We start from the raw sequence: 23,380 nt of genomic DNA, 5'->3' as shown, positions 1-23,380 counted from the left end.
ATCATGTACACACTGACCTGTGGGCTTGATTATTAGCTACTTTTCACATGAATTTTTAAACAGCAAGCACATCAAGATAACTGTTTTTCTAATCATAACTTAGGAAATGTAAAGTTCCTGACATGCATTTTGTTAATTTTTTTTTTTTTTTTTTTTTAAGCCATCATACTACCTGAAAATCACGTTTCCTGCTTGGTCTGCCTTCCACGCTTTCACCAAAGCAAAATCTCCTGTAATTGCTTCCTCCAAAATAAAATGCTGACCGTTAAATTCTCTCACCTGCAGGAGACAAAGAGGGCATTGTCAGGTATGTGCTCTGACAGAAGCAGAGAATACAGATACAAGCCTGGTCAGGGAAGGTTTCTCCAAGGGAGAACAACTTAAACAGAGACCTCAAGGGTGAGTCGTGGTAGGCAACTAGGATTTAGTCAAAGTGGTGGAGGGAGAACCGAGGGAACAGCGTGTGTGAAGACTCAGCAGCAAGAGAGCTTGGTAAACTTGAGGAACTGAAAGTTCTACATGCTTAAGGCACAGGCTGTATGTTAGCACTCTTTTTATTATTTGTTATTATTTATATATTTTTATTATTTGTTATTATTTATATTTTATATATTTATATATTATATATCATTTTCATATTTTTATTATTTGTTATGATTCATATGTTATATATATTACTATATATATTAAGTATATATAACATAGAAAATAGCCCATCTTTCCCTCCCCCTGGGGCAGGAGGGACAAAACTATATAAGCTGAGTAAAATGGGCAATGTATTTTGTACATAAAAGTTATAAAAATCCATTCATCTCTCCTATTTATACCTGCCCATTGAAATTTTAATTGGAATTCCTGGAATTTGATGAAACTGGAGAACTGACAAGCCACAGCTTTCCACCTAGGAGCATAATATATGCCTACATTTTCTAAAGTCTTCTTTTACCTCTTCGAATTGCTTTTAATCCCCCCCCCAAAAGCTTTGTATATGTTTTTTAGGCTTCTTCATAGGCACTTCATGGTTTTTGAGGCTACTATGAGTATTCTGTGTTCTTCTGTTATGCCTCCTCTCCGTCATCACTGATCTAATGGAAAGGTATTGATTTTTGTACGTGTATTGTCTTTCAATTCTACTACAGATGGAGTGGGGAGAGGGGAGAAGAAGCATAAAGTAAAACTAGGTCGTGGCATTTTGTTCCTTTTTTCTGCCTGGGCATTTAGCTCTGGGAATCGAAACAAAGAAGAGGAAAGAACGTCTGCACCGGGCTCCATCCCACACAGGAAGGCAGACCTCCCTTCTCGTTCCGACACCACCCTCTAGTGGACAAAGTGCACGCATATTACGAAAGCTGTGGGACAAAGTTCGCGCTATTGACTTTCCTTTAACCATTGTTTAAATAAAGAACAGCTTCCTTAAAGACCTTATCCCACGTTCCTGCTAGAGACTATTAATGAATCCAGGGGATTCCTGAAGAAGGAAGATCTCACTAATGTGAAACTTAGACAAATCATATGAAAGATATTCATAAACTACACATCAATACACAGCTTTTTAAAGAGTTTCAAAGTCATTACTGAAAACACCAAGGATGACAGAGGAGTTATGTTGCATACAGATCTAGAAAATTACATACAGATCTAAATATATGCTAATCCAAGGCAATGTGAAAAAATTGACTTTTTTTCCTCTATTCCAATCATACAATTTCCTGATGGGTCTACAAACCAGCAGCTGCTGATGCTATCCATTCTAAAATTTTAAAACAGGGAAGAGATTGGTTTTGCCATACTAGCTATTACACTCACTAGAAAGAGCTGTGTGTTTCCCGGTTACCACTTTCTCTTTTTTCATCCCTTTCTTGAATCCACTCCAATCAAATTTCCACCTTTCCAGAAAAATCCTCTCTTCAGAAGAATAATTCTTTAAGGTCACCAATGACCTCCATGTTTCTAAACCCAATGCTCAACGCCCTGTCCTGTCAACTGATCACTCCCTCCTTTGTAAAACTGCCCTTGTCTTTCAAGTTACCAAACTCCCCTCGGTTTTCTCTGCACTTTACTAGACACGTTCCCATTCTTTGCTGCTCCTTTTCCTCTCCCCACCCTTTAAATGCAAAAGAGGTATTTACTACCTGTACTCCAGCCCTAGACACTCAGCTAGTCCCACAGATTTAAATACTACATGCTGAAGACTCCCAAGGCTCCTATCCCAGATCTAAACCCTCCCCAAGCTGGAGACGACTGAGCAACTTTCGCTGGAGCCTAAAGGATGTCTCAAATGCACACAGTCCCTGACGAGGCTCTTTGGTTACCCCCATATTTTGCCCATCTCAGTAAGCAGTATGCTTGATTCTGGTCATTCCTCACACGCCGCAGGCAATCCACTGGTAAATCCTGCTAGCTCTGTTATCAACACATGTCCTGATTCCAACCACCTCCCACAGCTCTGCTGTTAACCACCTCACTTGCTCACTGCTTCTGTTCTTAGAATACCAAAAAACTCTCTACCAGGCAGCCACAGTGATCCTTCCAAAATGCAACTCAGATCACATCACCCTCCCACCTCTGAACTCTCTGCTGTCCTCTCACCACTCAGTAAAACCGAAACTCATGTGATCTGGTTCACACCTCCCTTCAGCCTGCCATCCTACTGTTTTCTGCCCCGTCTACTCTGTTCCAGTCTCACTGCCCTGCTGTTCCACAAACAGGGTTAGCCTGCCCAAGGACCACATCCTTCCTCTTCCTTCTGACCAGAGCACAACCCAATAATCTTTGCCCACTCATTCTCCTGTTTTATTGTGATGTCTACCAACTGTCACTTCCTCAGAGAGGTTTCCCGTGACCCAATCTGGAACACCTTCCCTGGCCAGTGACCGTTCTTTCTGCTATTACACCCTACTTGATTTTTCTTCTCAGCACTTTCATTATTGACATTATGTGTTTATTAATTCAGTCCTTGTCAGTTCCTCCATTAGTGGGGGACTTGGTCCAGATCATCCCCTTTTCTACCATACTTGGGCCAGTGCCTAGCAAATACCACTGAATTAAGAAATTTACTCACCTCCTCTTCCTACCATAAGTAGGGGAAATAAAGAGCCAACAAGAATCATTTCAAGAAATTGTTTGTCACATTCCTAGATAATTCAGACAAAAGTAAAAAACCACTAGATTTGTGTACCTGACTCCAGGCAAAAATGAACCCAGGCCTTCAGGACAGACTCCAGTCTATCCTAGGTTTTCCTAGGGCGAGTTAATGCTCTAACTTCTGGCAAACTCTTGAAGTATTAGCCTACTTGTTTTGGGCATCATTATCTAATTACTAAGATCCATCTTAAAAATTAGGCTCCTGTCTTATTTTGTTGAAAACTTTTTAAACCTAATTAGGCAGTAAAGAAAGAAACAAGATAGAATATAAAAAAATGTTAATCAAAGCTTTGAGTCAATATAGGTCATTCTAAGCAGAAAGGCAAAGCTCCAGATGGAGGACGCTGCTAGAGACAAACACTGAACAGCAAGCGGTGTGTTCAATGACCTTTTATCTTTTCTCAAAACATGGAGGTTCAGAACTAACATCCCTATAAGAAAAAAAAAAATTATAAAAAACACAAAAAGCAAGTGGTAAGAGATCCCTTGATTTACTAAGCTGTCATTTCCTTGGAGCTAAGCTCAGCATTTCTGCAGCCTGAACTAATGCTCTTGAACCACATGGCCGGGGGAAGGGAGAGGGACTAAAAATACAGTAATGGACTGGCCTGTGTAATTATTACAACTGGCTCAAATCTGAGTATCTCAAATACCTGTATGTTGGGTCATATTCTTTTCTAACATGTGAGTGAAGTTACCCAGTATAAAGGCACTCCATCCTATCCAGCACTTTAAATAAAACTAAACTATTCAGTCAGCTCAAGTATGTCCAGTATACAAAATGAAGGATAAAGGAGACAGGATGAATGCTCTATTTTACTATGTAATTACAACTGTCCCCTCCTTTTCAGAACTGTAGACAAACAAACCTGTGATGTCCTTGGCTTTTTTTTTTCTCCTTCACCCATATCTAGAAGGGGCTTGCGAATGAAAAGTTTAATACAATATATATCCTATACCTTCTCTCTTTTCCACATGAACATGATCAGAAGTTATAAATGCTCCTACATCTGTGAAAACCCACCATAAAACTAATCTTGACTCCCACATACATAGTTTCTTTTCTTCTCATTTACTTATTCTGGTTTCTCTATGAGATTTTTAATTATTGGCAGATGCTCGGCTTTAGCTAGAAATTTTACGTGGCAAACGCACATAAATGGAGAACAGCGTCTGGTCTCACACACAGCAGATTTCATCTTATCTACCCACTGAGTCCACCTGGAAGCCTAAGCTACAAAAGGGGGTATTCCGGTGTCGCCTGGGTGAAGGGCCACGTCTTACCTCTCTCGGCTTACTGGCAATGGCAATGCTGCCATCTTTGTTGTATTTGATCGGTGCCCCTCCTTGTTGCACCAGCGTCCCGTACCCGGTGCTGGTGTAAAATGCGGGAACTCCAGCCCCACCGGCACGAATCCGCTCTGCAAGCGTGCCCTACAAGTGAGCAACCAACACACCATAAGAGATTCATCGAGCACACTTGTGTGTGTGGATACAGAAACATTTACAGACATGGTTCCTCTCTCTAGAGGTTTATCTTTCTAAACAGTACCGAGCACTGTATGATCAGTGTATTTTGCTACCACTGTATGCTGGATTAACTGAAAACAAGTATTGTCCCTCCAGACAACAATCTCTCAATTCTTAATCCACGTTCAAATGCAACTGCTTCTTTGCCTCATTGTGCTCTCAGCTTTCTGGTCTCCCACTGCTCTCTTGACATCGTATTCTCCACTGGCTTATTTGTAATATTTTAAAATCTATTTTCAAATCTGATATATATCACTATATATATTTAAAAACATGTATGTAAATTTTGTGTTTTACTGTGTGCCCTATGCAGGTATAGCCTGAAGCTTATGATGCATAACAATGCCATTATTAGATAACAATAATACATTCATTTACTTACGAGTTTATTCTAAAATATTCTTATAAGCATTTTATCTACTACATTATCTACGGAAAAATCAAAAGTTAGGCAAAGAGTACAACATACAGGTAATTTGGCTTTTAAAAGCTCAGAATACTTCAAATTTTATCTCAGAGTAGAAACAACTGTATGCAAAGTTTCTTTGGATCTTCTTTTGATCATCTTTATTCCCTTCCTAGGTACCAGTAGTTCGGACCTGATTTCCCTAGCTCCCCCAAACCCCAACTACTTTCCAACCCAGTTCTCCCATAGCAGAGTAATTCTGGCCCTAAATATCTCCAATCACCCACCTTAACCCTGAAACCCACTGTTACAGTCTAGCCATGTCATATTCATACTACATAACTGGTCAATCAGTAGTAAAAACTGGTTTAGGTCTTAATAATATTATGTTGAAATTATCTCAACCTGAAAACAATTTTCTACTTTAACTGGGTCCTTTAAGTACTAAACTCAAAGAAGGGACTAAAAGTTGGGACGTCAGACGCGGAGCGTCTGAAGTAGGTAGGATAATCTTGGGTAGGCAGGATCTGAGGCATAACTAACAGTCTTCCAGTTAACAGTTTCTCTATTCTATCTAATAGACACAGATGACTCCGTTTTGTCTTGTATTTTAAGTTAATAACATTCACAGATTAAATCATCAAATCAACCATAACAACACTCCCTACTATAAAATATTTTTTATGTCTACCCTCCCTGAATACTTTATTCCTGCTCTCTATCTAAATGGGCAAGGACCTAAAACAGGACAATTTCTACAGATAGGTTCTCTGCAGGTACAACCAACCCCCTACATCCAAACCCCAAAGAAGTCCTAATATCCCTACCACTTCATCAACACTTCTCTGGCTTACAGGCTACGAAACACGTTGCTACAGGCAATGTTTATTTATCTGTCACTAAGGTGGGGAGAGAGGCACTGATCTCTTTCAGTTTAAAGGAGGAATCTAAAAGAAATACTAAGGAATTCCCATGTATATGCCCTCTGACAAAAGAAGGAATAATACAAAAGATAACAGGAGTAATTGACAGGTTATTTTCATGGTCTCCACAACCCAAAGGAAAGGTATCTCAATCTATAATGTGAAAAGGAAAAGTATATGCAATGGACTGAACTGTGTCCCCATCTCATTCACATGGTGAAGCCCTTAACCCCAACATGACTGTATTTGGAGTCAGGGCTTTTATGGAAGTCACTGAGGCTAAATGAGGTCCTAAGGTAGGGCTCTGATCCAGTAGATTAGTGTCCTTACAGTAAGAGACCCCAGAGTCCTTACTTGCTCTTGCTCTCTCCCTCCCCCGCCTCCTCTCTACCAAGAATCACATCAGCTTGCACTTGACCTTGTACTTCCCAGCTGCCAGACAGTAAGAAATCATTTCCTCTTGTCCAAGCCACCGATTTTGTGGTATTTTTTTACAGTCTCGAAAGCAGACTAAGACAGGATACCTTTCGTTATTTTCAAGAAACTTTCAGTAAAAACCGGATAAGACCAGGCACAGTGAAAGGCTTACAACAAGCACAACCGCCAGCACTGCCGGATGACTGGCTGTGATGTGAGCAATGCTGTGAAGCCTCAGGTGGAAAAGTTCTCCGCTGTGTGCTCTTTCTGGACAAGCGTATACTGGGAGCTCATCATCGATTTTTTAAAATGTTGCTATCTCACACAGTATCACCGATTTAGTGAAGTCGGTGGTAACAATAACTCTGTTGACAAAAATAAAGCAGAGTGGTGGGTTCAATTTCAGAGATGAAGGCAGATGATGTCAAATTAAGAAGACCAATGCAGATAACCTATAGACCCAAATGGCTTAAAAAAGTTTCCTCTATGTTCTAACCAAATGGCTAATTTTACTCAAATGGCTTCAAAAAGTTTCCTCTATGACAAACTCTTTAGCCAGTTAAGATACAGTTTCTGAAATGAATGGAAACTTGCTGGATTTAACTGTAGTAATTGCTTGCTTGGTAAGGAACATCAGTTCCCTGGAGACCTGGGCTCTGATTCCAGCATATTCCATGACATGGCCAGTTTCACCCTCCAAGGACTTCACTTTCCTGATGTCTCAACAAGAACATAATCCTCACACATTTCTAACTGTATGATTCACAGGAACGGACTCTTGGGACAACCCCCAAGCATTTCAGCAAGAACAATGCACACCACGGTGCCAAAGTTAAAAATTTACCCTGTAGCCTAGATATAGTTCACTAGAAATGCCTCCTTTGTTCAGTGCACAGCAACAGAGGCTAGTGGGCTTCTAGCAATCCACTGGTGTGATCTACAAACAAATTTCCTTGGCCTGGCAAAATCACATCCTCTCTGCCTTACCTCTCTTGCAAAAGAAAATTCCTGGAGGGAAAGAGGGAAGTTTTAAACTAAGTTACGATTATAAAAGAGGAGCACAGAAATTTCCTTACCTGAGGTGTCAGCTCTACTTCTAATTCACCACTTAAATACTGTCGTTCAAATTCTGCATTTTCTCCCACATATGAAGAGACCATGCGTTTTATCTGCTTGGATCGAAGCAAAAGGCCCAGCCCAAAGTTGTCAACCCTAGAGGAAAAAGGCAAGCAACTTGCAATCAAAGGAACATCGGATAGAACACTAATATCCCTGACTTCCAAAAACATGGGAGTATTATTCATTCAAAGGAATCCTCTCTGCTGGGCAGGGAGCCCACGTTCTCTTGTAGTCTCCTACCACCCAAAGAGCCTTGCAAGGTGGCTATTCTTTTCTTATTTGACAGCTGAGGAAATTAAAACTCAAGACCTTTCAGTGATTTCTGCCAACAGATATCTTGGGTAGTAAGGGGTACAGCTGGTATTCAAACCCACATCAGTCCCACAAGTCTGCCCTACACCTTTCACTCTTTCCACTGCCCCCAAGTGATAATAGGGTAGACAAAAGGCAGACTGGATCTGCCCTATGCTCTGAAGGCGTACGTAAATGCAAAGGTAATGCCATTCTCTTAACCTGCATGGCTCCAAACAGAGAAATTCATTCTGTCCTAAAAAGTGACCATGCCTTCTCATATTTAAAAGGGAGAAGAACAGGAGCACCTGGGCAGCTCAGTTGGTTAACCATCTGACTCTTGATTTCGGCTCATGTTGGGCTCCCTGCTGAGCGGGGGTCTGCTTCTCCCTCGGCCTGCTGCTCCCCCGCTGTGTGCCCTCTCTCTCACACACACACAGATAAATAAAATCTTTAAAAAAAAAAAAGTAAATACCAAATGTTGGCAAGAACATGGAATACCCAGAGCTCTCACATATGAAGAAAAGAATGTCAACTAATCCAACCATTTCTGAAACATTAATAGCAGTATCTATAGATGCTGAACATATGGACACACCATGTCAGCAATTCTCCTCCTCGGTCTACATCCAACAGGAATGCATAAGTATGTTCCCCAGGAGACAAGGATACTCGGTCGCACTATCCATGGTGGTCAAACATGGAGCCTCCCCAGTACTACTCCACAGCAGAGCAGACAAACTGAGCAGTGAGAAGCAATCACCTACAACCCCTGCAACAATGGAGGGCTCTCACAGGTAAAATGTGAGCAAAAGAACCACAGGAGAGTACTTACTGAACTATTCCTTCTATATGAAGTTCAAAGTCACACAAGACTAATGGATACGATCAGAAGTGAGGATAATGCTCAAGTTCAGTGGTAGGAAAAAAGAACAATGACTCGAAAGAGCGTGAGGGGGGCTTCCTGGGTACTGGTCATGTTCCACTGAAAGAATCTGGGGGCTGGTTACATGGGTCTGCAGCCTGTAAATATCCTTTCCTTCACACCTGTGATATTATTAGTTTCCTGTGTTACTTACATAATACTATGATAAGGTTTTTTTAAAAGACAGAAATACACTAATAAAGCCTCCCAGAACACCTCCCAGAAATAAAAGCCTTCTTTTATGATCTCTCCCTCCTGATTCCCCGAGTGCTCTGACGGGCTCTCCTCTCTGGAGCCTCGGTCTCCTACATGGTTCACTCATCCACAATCCTTTACTAAGTTCTTACTTACTGCCCGCCCCCACCCCCGCACCCTTCCCCAGGGCTAGTATCCCAGGTCTTGGGCCATGGAGGGCTCTGAGATATCAAGGGATAAACATGTAAAACTATAATTACAACAAAGGGAGAGGATGTGCTAAGAGGTCTGCATCGAGGGCTATGAGAACACTGAAGTCGCACGACAGAGGACGAAGAGGTCCAGGAAAGGCTTATGGAAAATGACACTTGAGCAGACTTGAAGAAAAAAGACTTTGAGGGCAGAGTAGAGATGTGGAAGCAATGAACCAAAAAGGCAGGTGGGCAGCTTTGCAAAGGTGCACAGTCATGAGACAGGCTCCGTGTTGAGTGTGACTGCTGTATGAACTGAAAGCAAAAGGGAGCAAGAGAGGTAGAAGGCAGTCTAGCTTGTCCCCTGTCACATGAGCCACACCACGAAATGAGGATTTCATCCTGACAGAAATGGGAGACCCTGTGAGTAATTTTAAGTAGAAAATAACAGGGTATACAATTGGAGAGGTTCAGTGATAAAAGTCTGGGAGAAACGTTAAGAGGCTTGATATAATCCAAAGAAGCAGACAACAAACGGTCTGAACTAAGGCAGCCCCAACAGGAGGGGAGAAAAATCAAAGGATATTTGTGGGGGAATAAATCATAGGTTTGTTGCCCATCCTGATGTAGATACAGACCCAGTCCAGAATTCTGGCTTTGGCAATGGAACAGCGTGGGAGAATGGACTGGTGAGAAATTAGTCTATGGTCCCTAGTGTTTGACCTAAGGAGAGATAAGTACGGTACCTTTTGTGACAAACCACTGACATTTCTCCTAACAACCTCCTTGTCTCCCACCTTCACTTTGCTCTCTGTCCTCACACTCCTCATGCCTGTAAGTGCCCGTCCCAGCTCAACTGACTCCTGCTTCCCAGGATGTATCACTTCCAAGCCTCTAACCTAGACCAGGAGGTCTGGGGCACACTGACAACCTCAAAGTAGTCCAGGTAACTGTCAACCATTTGCTAAACTAGTTTATAGTTCCAGCCTTCCAATACTGAATCTGATAACAATTCCCTCTCACTGTGAGTATAAAAGGAATAGCTGCGTGATTTATTCTTACTTGTTTCAAAAGAAAACTACAACCCACACAACTATTCTCAAGAGCATGCTTTTGAGATACGGAGAGAATTCCCTGGAGATTAATAATATGCTTGGCCACTAGAGGGCGCCAAATCACCACAGATTCTCTGTCTCCTGGAAAATTAGTTCACACACACAATGCCCTGTTTCTGGTCTGTTTTGTTACCTACTCCTAATGGATACCTAGCTGGGCCTTCAGTTCTTCAGGTTAACAATTCCATTCTCCTAAATTCAGCTACACCTGCAGCCTTCCTGCCCCATCCCTGCAGATCTTTAGTACAAAAGTAATGGCCGTGGATCTGTCTCTAAGTCTACATCACCTATACGGGAAAATCCTGACTCTACCTTCAAAACCTGTCCGGAATCTGAGCATGTCTCACTTTCTCCTGTGTGGCCTCCACCACCTCCTGCCTAAAGACAGCAGCCTGCCCAGTTCTATTCTTGCCCCTTGCAATCCACTCACAAAATGGCGGCCAAAACCATAAGAATAAAACAAAATGTCAGATCACGTCACTACTCTGCCCATAATGCCACCCTGGCATTCATCTGTTTACATAAAAGTCGAGGTCTCTAGAGTGGCCTGCACGGCCCCATAAGATGAGATGCCCTTGACATCTCAGACCTCATTCCTCCCACCTCTCTTCTGCTCACTTTTCTTCTGCTGACCTCCTCACTGTTCCACAAACACACCAGGCATCCTGCCCAGGCCTTTGCACTGGCCTTTCCCGGTCTCCGAAACTCTTCCCCCAGGTAATGCAAGGCTCACCCCTCATTTCTTTCAAGTCTCTGGTCAACCATCACCTCAATGAGGCCCTCCCTGAGTGCCCGATTTTATACCGAAATCTGCCCGCCCATTTTCACATTCCCAATTCCCCTCTCTTGCTCTTTTTCTTTTTTGTCCATAGATGATAACGTAACATACTGGAAAATTTAGTTGTTATGTTTACTATTTGTTGCCTGCCTCTCCTTACACTGGCACGTAAAGTCCACGAAGGCAGGGAACTTGGTCTATTTTGTTCATTCTTGTGCCCCCAAGCACCTGCAAGCCTATACCACACACAGAAGTCACTACATAAACATTTATGGAACATTCATTGAATGAATTTTTTGCTTTATTTCACTTCCCCTCTCCTCACTGACTCAAAATGAAAATCTCCAAGTTCTTATGCTGGATGTTTTCTATTTGCCCCTCCAGATCCATTCGTCAGTCTCCAGCTTGCCCTGTGCTGGGATGGCAGATTGTGTAGACTGACTCCCTTGCCCTCTGGCTTCTGACCAGGTCCAAGAAGGATGTCAGGATGCATATTACCCTGCCTCCCTCCCAAGCTACAGCACACTGGACAGCCCTCACCATAAAGCTTTCTTGGAGGTCCTGGCAGCTCCCTCCCTTCATTCTTTAGGCCTAAAGCTGGTGGTAACAGCGCTCCTCTGTTATTAGCTCCAGGGTACTTCAATACTCGTACTGCTTTCCGTCAACCCCGACCATTCCTTTAAAGACAGTCCCTTTAGTAAACTCTCTTCAGCTACCCAATATGAAAGTACCATTGATATAGCCTCCGGAGCCCTGTCTAAATAGAGTTGTAACAATAAAATAATCCATGAAAGTGAATATAGTCCATTTGCTTTCTGTAGTCTTAAATACCTAAACCTCCCTCCAAGTATACAGGTCTATATGATAAACCAACCATAACATACTTGCCTAGTTCACTGACTTTGGAGATTTTTCCCATTACACACTCTTTCATGGATCTCTGTTTGACTTTTCAACCCATTACACATTTGAACTTAGCTCTATTTGGAGACGACCTCTCTGTATTTGTTGATCTTGGCTCTGGAAACTATGTATACTGGGCCTTTGCTTTCTTTTTGGATTAGCAACTGGCTTGGCAACCTAGCAGTGCTTAGGATGCTAGCCCAGGCTTCCCCCTGACCAGGTACAAAGTTAGTGTTTATGTCTCAAAAAATGCTGTTAGGTAGCTTACAATAAGAGTGTCTTTTTGCCACATAACTTTCCAGCTCACAAATTTAGCAAACATGTGTATTTACTGTACTTCTTTACTGTGTATCAGACACGGAGAATACAAAAATGAAAAAGGCAAACCCCTTACAATATAAAGAGAGAAGAGAGACACAGGTCATCTTTTACAAATGAGAAACATGGGGGCGCCTGGGTGGCTCAGTTTAAGCCTCTGCCTTCGGCTCAGGTCATGATCTCAGGGTCCTGGGATCGAGCCCCGCATCGGGCTCTCGGTTCAGTGAGGAGCCTGTTTCTCCCTCTCTCTCTGCCTGCCTCTCTGACTACTTGTGACTTCTCTCTCTCTCTGTCAAATAAATAAATAAAATATTTAAAAAAAAAATGAGAAACATGTATTTCTAGTAGAGAAACATGCACATTATGACATCTTATAGCTCTCTGAAATTAAAGGTAATTTTGATGGACTTTCAAAGAGATTATCTTGCTTTGCCTTTTTAGTAGCCAACATCTTCCTAGCACACCTAAGGAGAGAGAGATTTGACCATTCTCTTACGGTACAACAAACTCAGGTCTCAAACATTTTAGTGGTAAAAGAAGTCTAAAGTCAAGAATTCAATAAAGAGATACATTCATGTAAAGCAAAACAGTATTTCATGGAAGACACAAATGTTCCACAAACATTTTTCATGTTCTGAATCTGACATTTCATTTTCTGAAATCTCATTAATTGGTAATTCTTGTCAAAACAAAACTCTAATAAAAGTGAATTTGCAGCCATTCACCAAACTGTATTTCCCTTATTTCCTCTCCTTTTAGGCATGCTTAAATCTCAGGTACAGTGTGTACTTACTATGGTAATATCAAGAATATCAAAAGAAAATGTATTTGGACAGCACATTAACTTAGGACACAGTTCATTGGAACAAACGAACACTCGTTTCCACGAGCTGAGCAGAGAAGTTCAAGTACACATCCCCGGAAGTGGTTAGCTCTTCTCAAACAAAATGTTGAAATTTGGGGGGAATGCTTATAATCAGACAAGATGGCTTATGCTCTCCATTGAGCCCTTCAGAGCTGCAGCTGCCTCAACAAATAGTAAAGACGGCACAGCGAAGGAGCCACCGCCTTCATCTCCTGGCTGGAAACCACTGGTACAGAACAGAAATTTTATTTACAGTGAAAAACTGCTCACCGGGTCCTCACAGAATTGCTACAGCTGTGACTAGGATAAAGCGCATATAAGGAATAGCACTGTCACCACAGGCACAGGGCACGTGTATTACCACAGGGTACTTACAGGCGTCCACAGGGAAGCTGGGCTGTCCTTAGTTGTCTCAATTCCCACCTTCAAGAACTGTCATCTAAAATAATCTTGTCATGAGGAAATGAGTGTGACTAATAAAACACATCTCTTCTTCCCTTACTTCTCCGATTTAATTGGTTGATATATAGTATACTGTAAAACTTTTAGTTCCTATGGGCTTGTAATTCGTATGTCAAAGTCTTCTTTAAAAAATCAGTGAAAAGTTGGGGCGCCTGGGTGGCTCAGTGGGTTAAAGCCTCTGTCTTCAGTTCAGGTCATGGTCTCAGGGTCCTGGGATAGAGCCCTACATCAGGCTTTCTGCTCAGTGGGGAGCTTGCTTCCTCCTCTCTTCCTGCCTGCCTCTTTGACTACTTGTAATCTGTGTCTATCAAATAAATAAATAAAATATTTTTAAAAAAATCAATGAAAAGCATATTTTCTATTTTTCTACTTTCCTAATCAATCTATAGCAAATTCCTAATTCATCTGAGTGATCTTAAAAGGGAAGGTTTATCTCAGCAAGACTAATAGTTAATACTCCACACCAAGGTAAGTGGTACCTCATGGCAACAGGTCTCACTGATAACTAAAAACAAAACAAAGTAAACACAGACAATCAGAGCCCTGAGCTTTGGAAGGTCTTCTAATTAAGGTAGACCCTTCCATAAAAAGCCTTTTCTTAAATAAGAAAGCAGTTATTACTTTTAAAAAAAAAGATAATTTATTATTTATTTGATTTTATTTATTATAGGGGGGAAGGGGCAGAGGAAGAGGGATAAGCAGACTCCTGAGCATGGAGCCAATGAGGGGCTTGATCCCAGGGCCCTAGATCATGACCCGAGCCGAAATCAGAAGCTGGATGCTTAACTGACTAAGCCACCCAGGTACCCCAAGAAAGCAGTTATTACTTCTAATTCTAAGTTTTCTCCATTTACTGCACAATCCAAATCATCTTTGTTTCTCCAACAAAGCAAGGCTAAGTTTTCCTCATTTATCTGATCTAATGGCCAGAACAAAGCTCTCATTCCTGTAGACCTCTAGGGCTTAAACCCACCTAATTAAGAGTATCAGCTGTCAGTGAGGGTGTGAAAAGAGCTTTCTTCGCATTTGATGATGGTTATCAGTACTTACTCTATCAAGAATTTACATTGACTTACACCACCCCTTGTGAGCACTGAGCTATCTAGAAAAGTACTGGTAGTCAAAAGTATTTTTAATAAATACAAAGTAAGCTCAAAAAGCACGGGATATGTTTAAGAAATATCAAGTGATCATGAACAAGTTACTTCTCTATTTACAGATGAGTTTCCTCTGTTAAATGAGGGAAGTGGAACAGATGATCTCTCCAATCCCATCCAGCTCCAGCACTGGTAGGGAAGAGAAGAGAAAACTATTTTAAGCAAAACGATCAGTCCATAATATATACTGGAGAAGAAATACGATTTGGTATATGAAGAAAGGCTAGAAGTCTCCAAAGGAACTCAGAAAGGGGCAAGATCAATGAAGGCTAGAGAAGTTCTATAATTGGATAAGGCTTCTTTGAGGATGAGTAACTGGATTTGGATCCTGAAAAATGGCAAAGATGTAGATATACAGAGAAGAGGTGGGAAAGCCTTCCAGATGCAAAAAATAGTGTAAATAAACTCAGCAAAGGAAGAATGAGCACAAATGTAGGATCAGGTTCATGTCCTGAATAAGTGGTACTATTTAGTCTAACTGCATTTCTGGCACTTGGCTAAACTACCAATTTAGTTGGTTTTTTTTTTTTTCCTAAGTAGGCTCCACGCCCATGGAGCCCAAAGCACAACTTGCACCTACCCTGACTGAGATCAAGACCTGAGCTGAGATCAAGAAGAGCTGGACACTGGGAGGAGTCAAGATGGCGGGGAAGTAGGAGGAGGCACCATTTCAACCTGTACCCTAAAGTGAGCTGATTACCTACCAAAGAACTGCGACCACCCATGAAATCAGCCTGAGATCAGAATTATACACGTCTGGATCTCTACAGGTGCAGAAGACGCCAGTGGCAGGTAAAGCAGACTGGGAACATCCCACTGATATCGGAAGATAAACAAAAGGGGGAGGGAGCCACCAGAGGTGACCGATTGGAAAGTAACACCCCAACACGAGAGTGTTCTGCGTCTGGGGACCAGCATTAACTTGGAGTCTGGTTGAAAGCACTCAAAAAACAAACAGCAAAGGATCCCGGGGGGGGGGGGGGGGGGGGTAATAGTGGGAACCTGGGCGGTTAGGGTCAGGGACCTAAGTCCCCGGACCCAGGACAGCCTCCCCTGGCGCGGAGCCAGAGAGAGTGCGGCGGAGAAATCAGGTCTCAGTCCCTGAGCCGCGAGTGCACCTGAACACCAGCGCGCCCGAGAACGAGTGGGGTCTGGCTCCCGTGAGGGGCTGGGAGCCTGGCCAGACGGCAATCCTGAAACGGGCGCGTCCCACACCCTCCCTTGGGAGAGGTGCTCATCGGCACTAGCCTGGAGCTCTGGCAGCCGGAAAAACCAGACATTCCCAGCCCGGGACAGCGGGAAAATCTCAGTGTGCGATCTCTGCTCGGAACCTCTCTGGCGGTCTGGAGCTGCCTAGACAGCCACCGCTTGCCCTGGTTTTGGGTACAACGAGGAGCTCCTGCATCCCCAGGGACAGTGACTCAGAACCGACTCTGCCAGCAGCTTTTGCAAAACAGTCTGAGGCTTCTCTCTGAGAGGGAGGTTGGGGTGCTGTTTGCTCTCCTCTAAACCTCCAAAAACCAACAAAAGCTGTCAAGGCGAGAGAAAGCAGATGAAAGAACACAAAAACCCCCAGAGAACAAAAGGCTGAAAAAAACAGTTTCCTGAAAAAAAAAGAGCTCACCCCCTTGAGGGGAGCGGGAGGACCTAACTCAGGGAACATCATTGTCTGAAAACCCACGTGGCAGGCCCCTCCCCCAGAAAACCAACCAGGAAGGAAGGAAAAAAAAAAAAAAGACTACAAGAGAACAACCACCACTACTTCATAAATACAACTTTTATTTTTAACTCTTTACCAATATTCTGGTTCTTTTTTTTTATACATACAGATAATTTTTTAACCTATTTACCATCACACTGAGATGTCCAGTACATCAAATTCTTTAATAACCTTCTAACCTGAACTTTTTGATACATATACCCGTGTTTTTCTTTTGTTTTTCTATTTTTTTAATTCTTTTTAATTTTAACTTAGTTTAGTCTAGTTTATTCTTTTTTAATTTTTATTTTCTACTATACATATAGAGTTAAACGTCAAGGTAATCCCCTTTCCCCAATCAATGCTACCCCTATAGGCAAACCAGTTTCTAATCCCCCTGCAACTTAGGAAAGTTGAGTCCCTTAACAAAAACATCAAGATACCTTCAGGAAGAATCAAAATAACCTTCCTCACCCACACTGAGAATCTATAACCATTCTCCCAATTTTCCTTCTGTCAGTGTTTCTGTGAATTTGTGTTTGTCCTGATAATATATAAACCTTATACTTGGGGTTCTTTCTGATGAGGTTCTTCCCTTTTTTTTTTGCTTATATATACATATTTTTTTCTCTTGTCATATACTTTTATCACTCTTTTTGTCTGTCTGTTTTTGTTTGTATACTCCACAAATCTTACCTTGTGGCCCATTTGGGCTGAGCCTTCTCTTTTATCTTCCCTTTTTTTCCTATCTCTCTCTCTCTTTTCTTTTTCCTTTTTTCTTTCCCCTTTTTTTTTCTTTCTTCTTCTCTATTTCTTTTTCTTTTCTTTTTTCTCTCATTTGGGTGGGGAATCCTGATTGCACAGAAGCGTTCCAGGGTGCACATTGACTGCACCACAATCGATAAGTCCAGCTGCATCTGTTTAGTCATCTCTTACCAAAATGACTAGGAGGAGGAATACCCAAGAGAAGAAAAATACAGAGGATGGGCCTTCTGCAACAGAGCTAATGGCTATCGACATAGACAATATGTCAGAAAAGGAATTCAGACTAACAATTATCCAGGCAATAGCTAGGTTGGAGAAAGCTATGGATGACCAAACAGAATTGATTAGGGCAGAACTGAAAGCCACCAGGGATGATGTTCACAATGTTAGGGCAGAACTGAAAGCCACCAGGGATGATGTTCAAAATGCTCTCAATGAGTTCCAATCCAATCTAAATTCTCTAAAAGCTAGGGTAACTGAGACAGAAGATAGAATTAGTGATCTGGAGGACAAACAGATAGAGAGAAAGGATCAGGAGGAAGCCTGGAACAAACAGCTCAGAAGCCACGAAAACAGAATCAGGGAAATAAACGATGCCATGAAACGTTCCAACGTCAGAATTATTGGAATCCCTGAAGGGGAAGAAAAAGAAAGAAGTCTAGAAGATATAGTGGAAGAAGTTGTCTATGAAAATTTTCCCAATCTCACGAATGGAAACAACATTCATGTACTAGAGGCAGAAAGATTTCCTCCCAAGATTTTAGATTCTCGAAAGTCCTCACGGCACCTTATCGTTAGAATGGGGAATTTTGTTTCAAGAGAGACCCTCTTAAAAGCAGCTAGGACAAAGAAGCTTCTTACATACAGAGGAAAGCCCATTAGAATAACATCAGACCTCTCCACAGAGACCTGGAAAGCCAGGAAGGGCTGGCAAAATATATTCAGAGTACTAAATGAGAAGAACATGCAACCAAGAATACTCTATCCAGCAAGACTGACATTTAAAATGGATGGAGAGATAAAGAGTTTCCAAGACCGGCAAGGCTTAAAAGACTATGCAACCACCAAGCTGACACTACAGGAAATATTAAGGGGGGTCCTATAAGAGAGAAAAAATCCTAAGAATATTATTGAACAGAAATATAGAAACAATCTATAGACAGAAAGACTTCAAAGGCAACACGATGTCAATAAAAACCTATCTCTCAATAATCACTCTCAATGTGAATGGCCTAAATGCGCCCATAAAACGACACAGGGTTGCAGATTGGATAAAACGACAGGACCCATCCATATGTTGTCTACAAGAGACCCATTTTGAACCTAAGGATACACCCAGACTGAAAGTGAAGGGATGGAGAAGCATCTTTCATGCCAATGGGCCTCAAAAGAAGGCCGGAGTAGCAATTCTCATATCAGATAAATTAGATTTTAAACTAAAGACTGTAGTCAGAGATACAGAAGGACACTACATAATTCTTAAAGGGACTATCCGCCAAGACGATCTAACAATTGTGAATATCTATGCCCCCAATATGGGAGCACCCAATTACATAAGAAAACTATTAATCAAGATAAAGAGTCATATTGATACGAATACAATAATAGTAGGAGATCTTAATACGCCTCTCTCAGAAATAGACAGATCATCGAAGCAGAAAATTAATAAAGAAATAAGAGCATTGAATGAAACATTGGACCAGATGGACCTCATCGACGTATACAGAACATTCCACCCTAAAACAACAGAATATTCATTCTTCTCAAGTGCACATGGAACCTTCTCCAGAATAGACCACATACTGGGTCACAAAGCAGGACTCAACCAATACCAAAAGACTGACATTATTCCCTGCATATTCTCCGATCACAATGCTTTGAAACTGGAGCTCAATCACAAGGAAAAGTTCAGAAGGAACTCAAACACCTGAAAGCTAAAGACCACCTTGCTTAAGAATGCTTGGATCAACCAGGAGATCAAAGACGAACTTAAACAATTCATGGAAACCAATGAGAATGAAGACACCTCGGTCCAATACCTATGGGATACAGCAAAGGCGGTTCTAAGGGGGAAATACATAGCCATCCAAGCCTCCCTCAAAAACATTGAAAAATCCAGAATACACCAGCTGTCTCTACACCTTAAAGAACTGGAGAATCAACAACAAATCAAACCAACTCCACATGCAAGAAGGGAAATAATCAAGATTAGAGCAGAGATCAATGAGGTAGAAACGAGAGATACAGTAGAACGTATCAATGAAACTAGAAGCTGGTTTTTTGAAAGAATCAATAAGATCGATAAACCATTGGCCACACTAATCCAAAAGAAAAGAGAGAAAGCCCAAATTAATAAAATTATGAATGAAAAGGGAGAGATCACAACTAACACCAAGGAAATAGAAACAATCATCAGAAATTATTACCAACAGTTATATGCCAATAAGCTAAGCAACCTAGATGAAATGGATGCATTCTGGAAAGCTACAAACTCGCAAAATTGAACCAGGAAGAAATTGACAACCTCAATAGACCGATATCTAGTAATGAGATTGAAGCAGTGATCAAAAACCTCCCAAAAAACAAGAGCCCAGGACCTGACGGATTCCCTGGGGAATTCTACCAAACTTTCAAAGAAGAAATAACACCAATTCTCCTGAAGCTGTTCCAAAAAATTGAAGCAGAAGGAAAACTTCCAGACTCTTTTTATGAAGCCAGCATTACCCTGATCCCCAAACCAGGCAAAGACCCTACCAAAAAGGAGAATTTCAGACCAATATCACTGATGAATATGGATGCAAAGATTCTCAACAAGATCCTAGCAAACAGGATCCAGCAGCACATTAAAAAGATTATCCACCATGACCAGGTGGGATTCATCCCTGGGTTGCAAGGTTGGTTCAACATTCGCAAATCAATCAGTGTGATAGAACACATCAATAAGAGAAAAGAGAAGAACCACATGGTCCTCTCAATTGATGCAGAAAAAGCATTTGACAAAATCCAGCATCCGTTCCTGATGAAAACGCTTCAAAGTATAGGGATAGAGGGAACATTCCTGAACTTCATAAAATCTATCTATGAAAGACCCACAGCAAATATCATCCTCAATGGGAAAAAGCTTGCAGCCTTCCCGTTGAGATCAGGAACACGACAAGGATGCCCACTCTCACCACTCTTGTTCAACATAGTATTAGAAGTTCTAGCAACAGCAATCAGACAACAAAGAGAAATAAAAGGTATCCAAATTGGCAAGGAAGAAGTCAAACTCTCTCTCTTCGCAGATGACATGATTCTTTATATGGAAAACCCCAAAGACTCCACCCCCAAACTACTAGAACTCATACAGCAATTCAGTAACGTGGCAGGATACAAAGTCAATGTACAGAAATCAGTGGCTTTCTTATACACCAACAATGAAAATACAGAAAGGGAAATTAGAGAATCGATTCCATTTACTATAGCACCAAGAACCATAAGATACCTGGGCATAAACCTAACCAAAGAAGTAAAGGACCTATACTCGAGGAACTACAGAACACTCATGAAAGAAATTGAAGAAGACACAAAAAGATGGAAGACTGTTCCATGCTCTTGGATTGGAAGAATAAACATTGTTAAAATGTCTATACTGCCTAGAGCAATCTATACTTTTAATGCCATTCCGATCAAAATTCCACTGATATTTTTCAAAGAGCTGGAACAAATAATCCTAAAATTTGTATGGAGCCAGAAGAGACCCCGAATTGCTAAGGAAATGTTGAAAAACAAAAACAAAACTGGCGGCATCACGTTACCCCGATTTCAAGCTTTACTACAAAGCTGTGATCACCAAGACAGCATGGTACTGGCATAAAAACAGACACACAGACCAGTGGAACAGAGTGGAGAGCCCAGATATGGACCCTCAACTCTATGGTCAAATAATCTTCGACAAAACAGGAAAAAATATTCAATGGAAAAAAGACAGTCTCTTCAATAAATGGTGCTGGGAAAACTGGACAGCGATATGTAGAAGAATGAAACTCGACCATTCTCTTACACCGTACACAAAGATAAACTCGAAATGGATAAAAGACCTCAACGTGAGACAGGAATCTATCAGAATCCTAGAGGAGAACATAGGCAGTAACCTCTTCGATATCAGCCACAGCAACTTCTTTCAAGATATGTCTCCAAAGGCCAAGGAAACAAAAGCAAAAATGAACTTTTGGGACTTCATCAAGATCAAAAGCTTCTGCACAGCAAAGGAAACAGTCAACAAAACAAAGAGGCAACCCACGGAATGGGAGAAGATATTTGCAAATGACAATACAGACAAAAGGTTGATATCCAGGATCTATAAAGAACTTCTCAAACTCAACACACACAAAACAGATAATCATATCGAAAAATGGGCAGAAGATATGAACAGACACTTCTCCAATGAAGACATACAAATGGCTATCAGACACATGAAAAAATGTTCATCATCACTAGCCATCAGGGAGATTCAAATTAAAACAACATTGAGATACCACCTAACACCAGTTAGAATGGCCAAAATTAGCAAGACAGAAAACAACGTGTGTTGGAGAGGATGTGGAGAAAGGGGAACCCTCTTCCACTGTTGGTGGGAATGCAAGTTGGTGCAGCCACTTTGGAGAACAGTGTGGAGATTCCTGAAGAAATTAAAAATAGAGCTTCCCTATGACCCTGCAATTGCACTGCTGGGTATTTACCCCAAAGATACAGATGTAGTGAAAAGAAGGGCCATTTGTACCCCAATGTTTATTGCAGCAATGGCTACGGTCGCCAAACTGTGGAAAGAACCAAGATGCCCTTCAACGGATGAATGGATAAGGAAGATGTGGTCCATATACACAATGGAGTATTATGCCTCCATCAGAAAGGACGAATACCCAACTTTTGTAGCAACATGGAGGGGACTGGAAGAAATTATGCTGAGCGAAATAAGTCAAGCAGAGAGAGTCAAGTATCATATGGTCTCACTTATTTGTGGAGCATAACAAATAACATGGAGGACATGGGGAGATGGAGAGGAGAGGGAGTTGAGGGAAACTGGAAGGGGAGATGAACCATGAGAGACTATGGACTCTGAAAAACAACCAGAGGGTTATGAAGGGGCGGCGGGGGGGTGAGGGGGGGTGGGAGGTTGAGGAACCAGGTGGCGGGTAATAGGGAGGGCACGTACTGCATGGAGCACTGGGTGTGATGCCAAAACAATGAACACTGTTATGCTGTAAATAAACAAATAAAAATAAATAAATGTAAAAAAAAAAAAAAAAAAAAAAAAGAAGAGCTGGACACTGAACCGACTGAGCCACCCAAGCACCCCTAGTTTTTAAAATTTTTAAAGATCTTTAAAGTCTTTCATTGTTGAAAGAGAGTTGATAACTTATCATCTTATATAAAAATAGAGTTTTTTCTTCATAACAAAATATATCTTAATGTGCATGTCATTATTAAAATGTTACAGCTATTGTTGACCATTTTGATATGAGATCGTACTGTCTTAAGTGCTAGCTGCATATTCTCCTCCTTCTACCCAGACCAGCCATATTTTTAATGGTAAGTGACCTCCTTTTATATCATCTAGAATGTGGCATACCCGAAAGACTTGAAACAAATTAAAACGGAAATCTTCCTCTACATACAAGGACTTATAGTAACATAAAGGGGCATCTCTAAATTATAAAATGCACGATTCAATTTGAAAATCTATATCTTAACTTTAACAATGCATTTGGAATTTAGAAAAATAAAAGCACATCAGACTAAGATATAAATTTATGCAAGTCTGCTTTACTTATGATTATGAAGAATGGTACCAAAAATATTTGAAGAAATGTAACTTCCAACTCTTGAGCTTATTAAAAACTATCTTTCCATGCTTGAGCATACTGCTCATAAAATGAGGAAATTTTTCATTTCATTCATGAACTTTGTATAAATATTATAGAGAACTGTCATTTCTTTCAAGTCACTTGTTTTCTAAAGGCACACATACCCTGCATTGTTGCTGACTGCAGTTAGGCCTTTCACTCCAGTCTTCAGCAAGGCTCCTATAAGATTCTCTGGAATTCCACATAACCCAAAACCTGTAAGTGAAAAAGACAATTTGTGAAAAGGGTGATGTTCTCTCAGAGAAATGTATTATTCTTTTACACACACACA

General features: G+C 41.3%; 1 protein-coding gene across 1 annotated transcript in view; it reads right to left on the bottom strand.

The window, feature by feature from the left end:
- OXCT1 (3-oxoacid CoA-transferase 1) overlaps positions 1-23,380 on the bottom strand; it is a 132,618-nt gene that overhangs the window by 99,087 nt on the left and 10,151 nt on the right. Inside the window, exons 3-6 of the mRNA XM_046000874.1 lie at positions 23,214-23,304; positions 7,497-7,632; positions 4,429-4,578; positions 173-279 (exon numbers count right to left, since the gene is read on the bottom strand). Of these exons, the coding sequence (XP_045856830.1) occupies positions 173-279; positions 4,429-4,578; positions 7,497-7,632; positions 23,214-23,304 (484 nt within the window). The remainder of the gene's footprint in view (positions 1-172; positions 280-4,428; positions 4,579-7,496; positions 7,633-23,213; positions 23,305-23,380) is intronic.

Source organism: Meles meles, chromosome 3 (genome assembly GCF_922984935.1).
Source record: "Meles meles chromosome 3, mMelMel3.1 paternal haplotype, whole genome shotgun sequence".
Classification (NCBI taxonomy): Eukaryota; Metazoa; Chordata; class Mammalia; order Carnivora; family Mustelidae; genus Meles; species Meles meles.
This window is presented reverse-complemented; position numbering and strand designations above follow the sequence as displayed.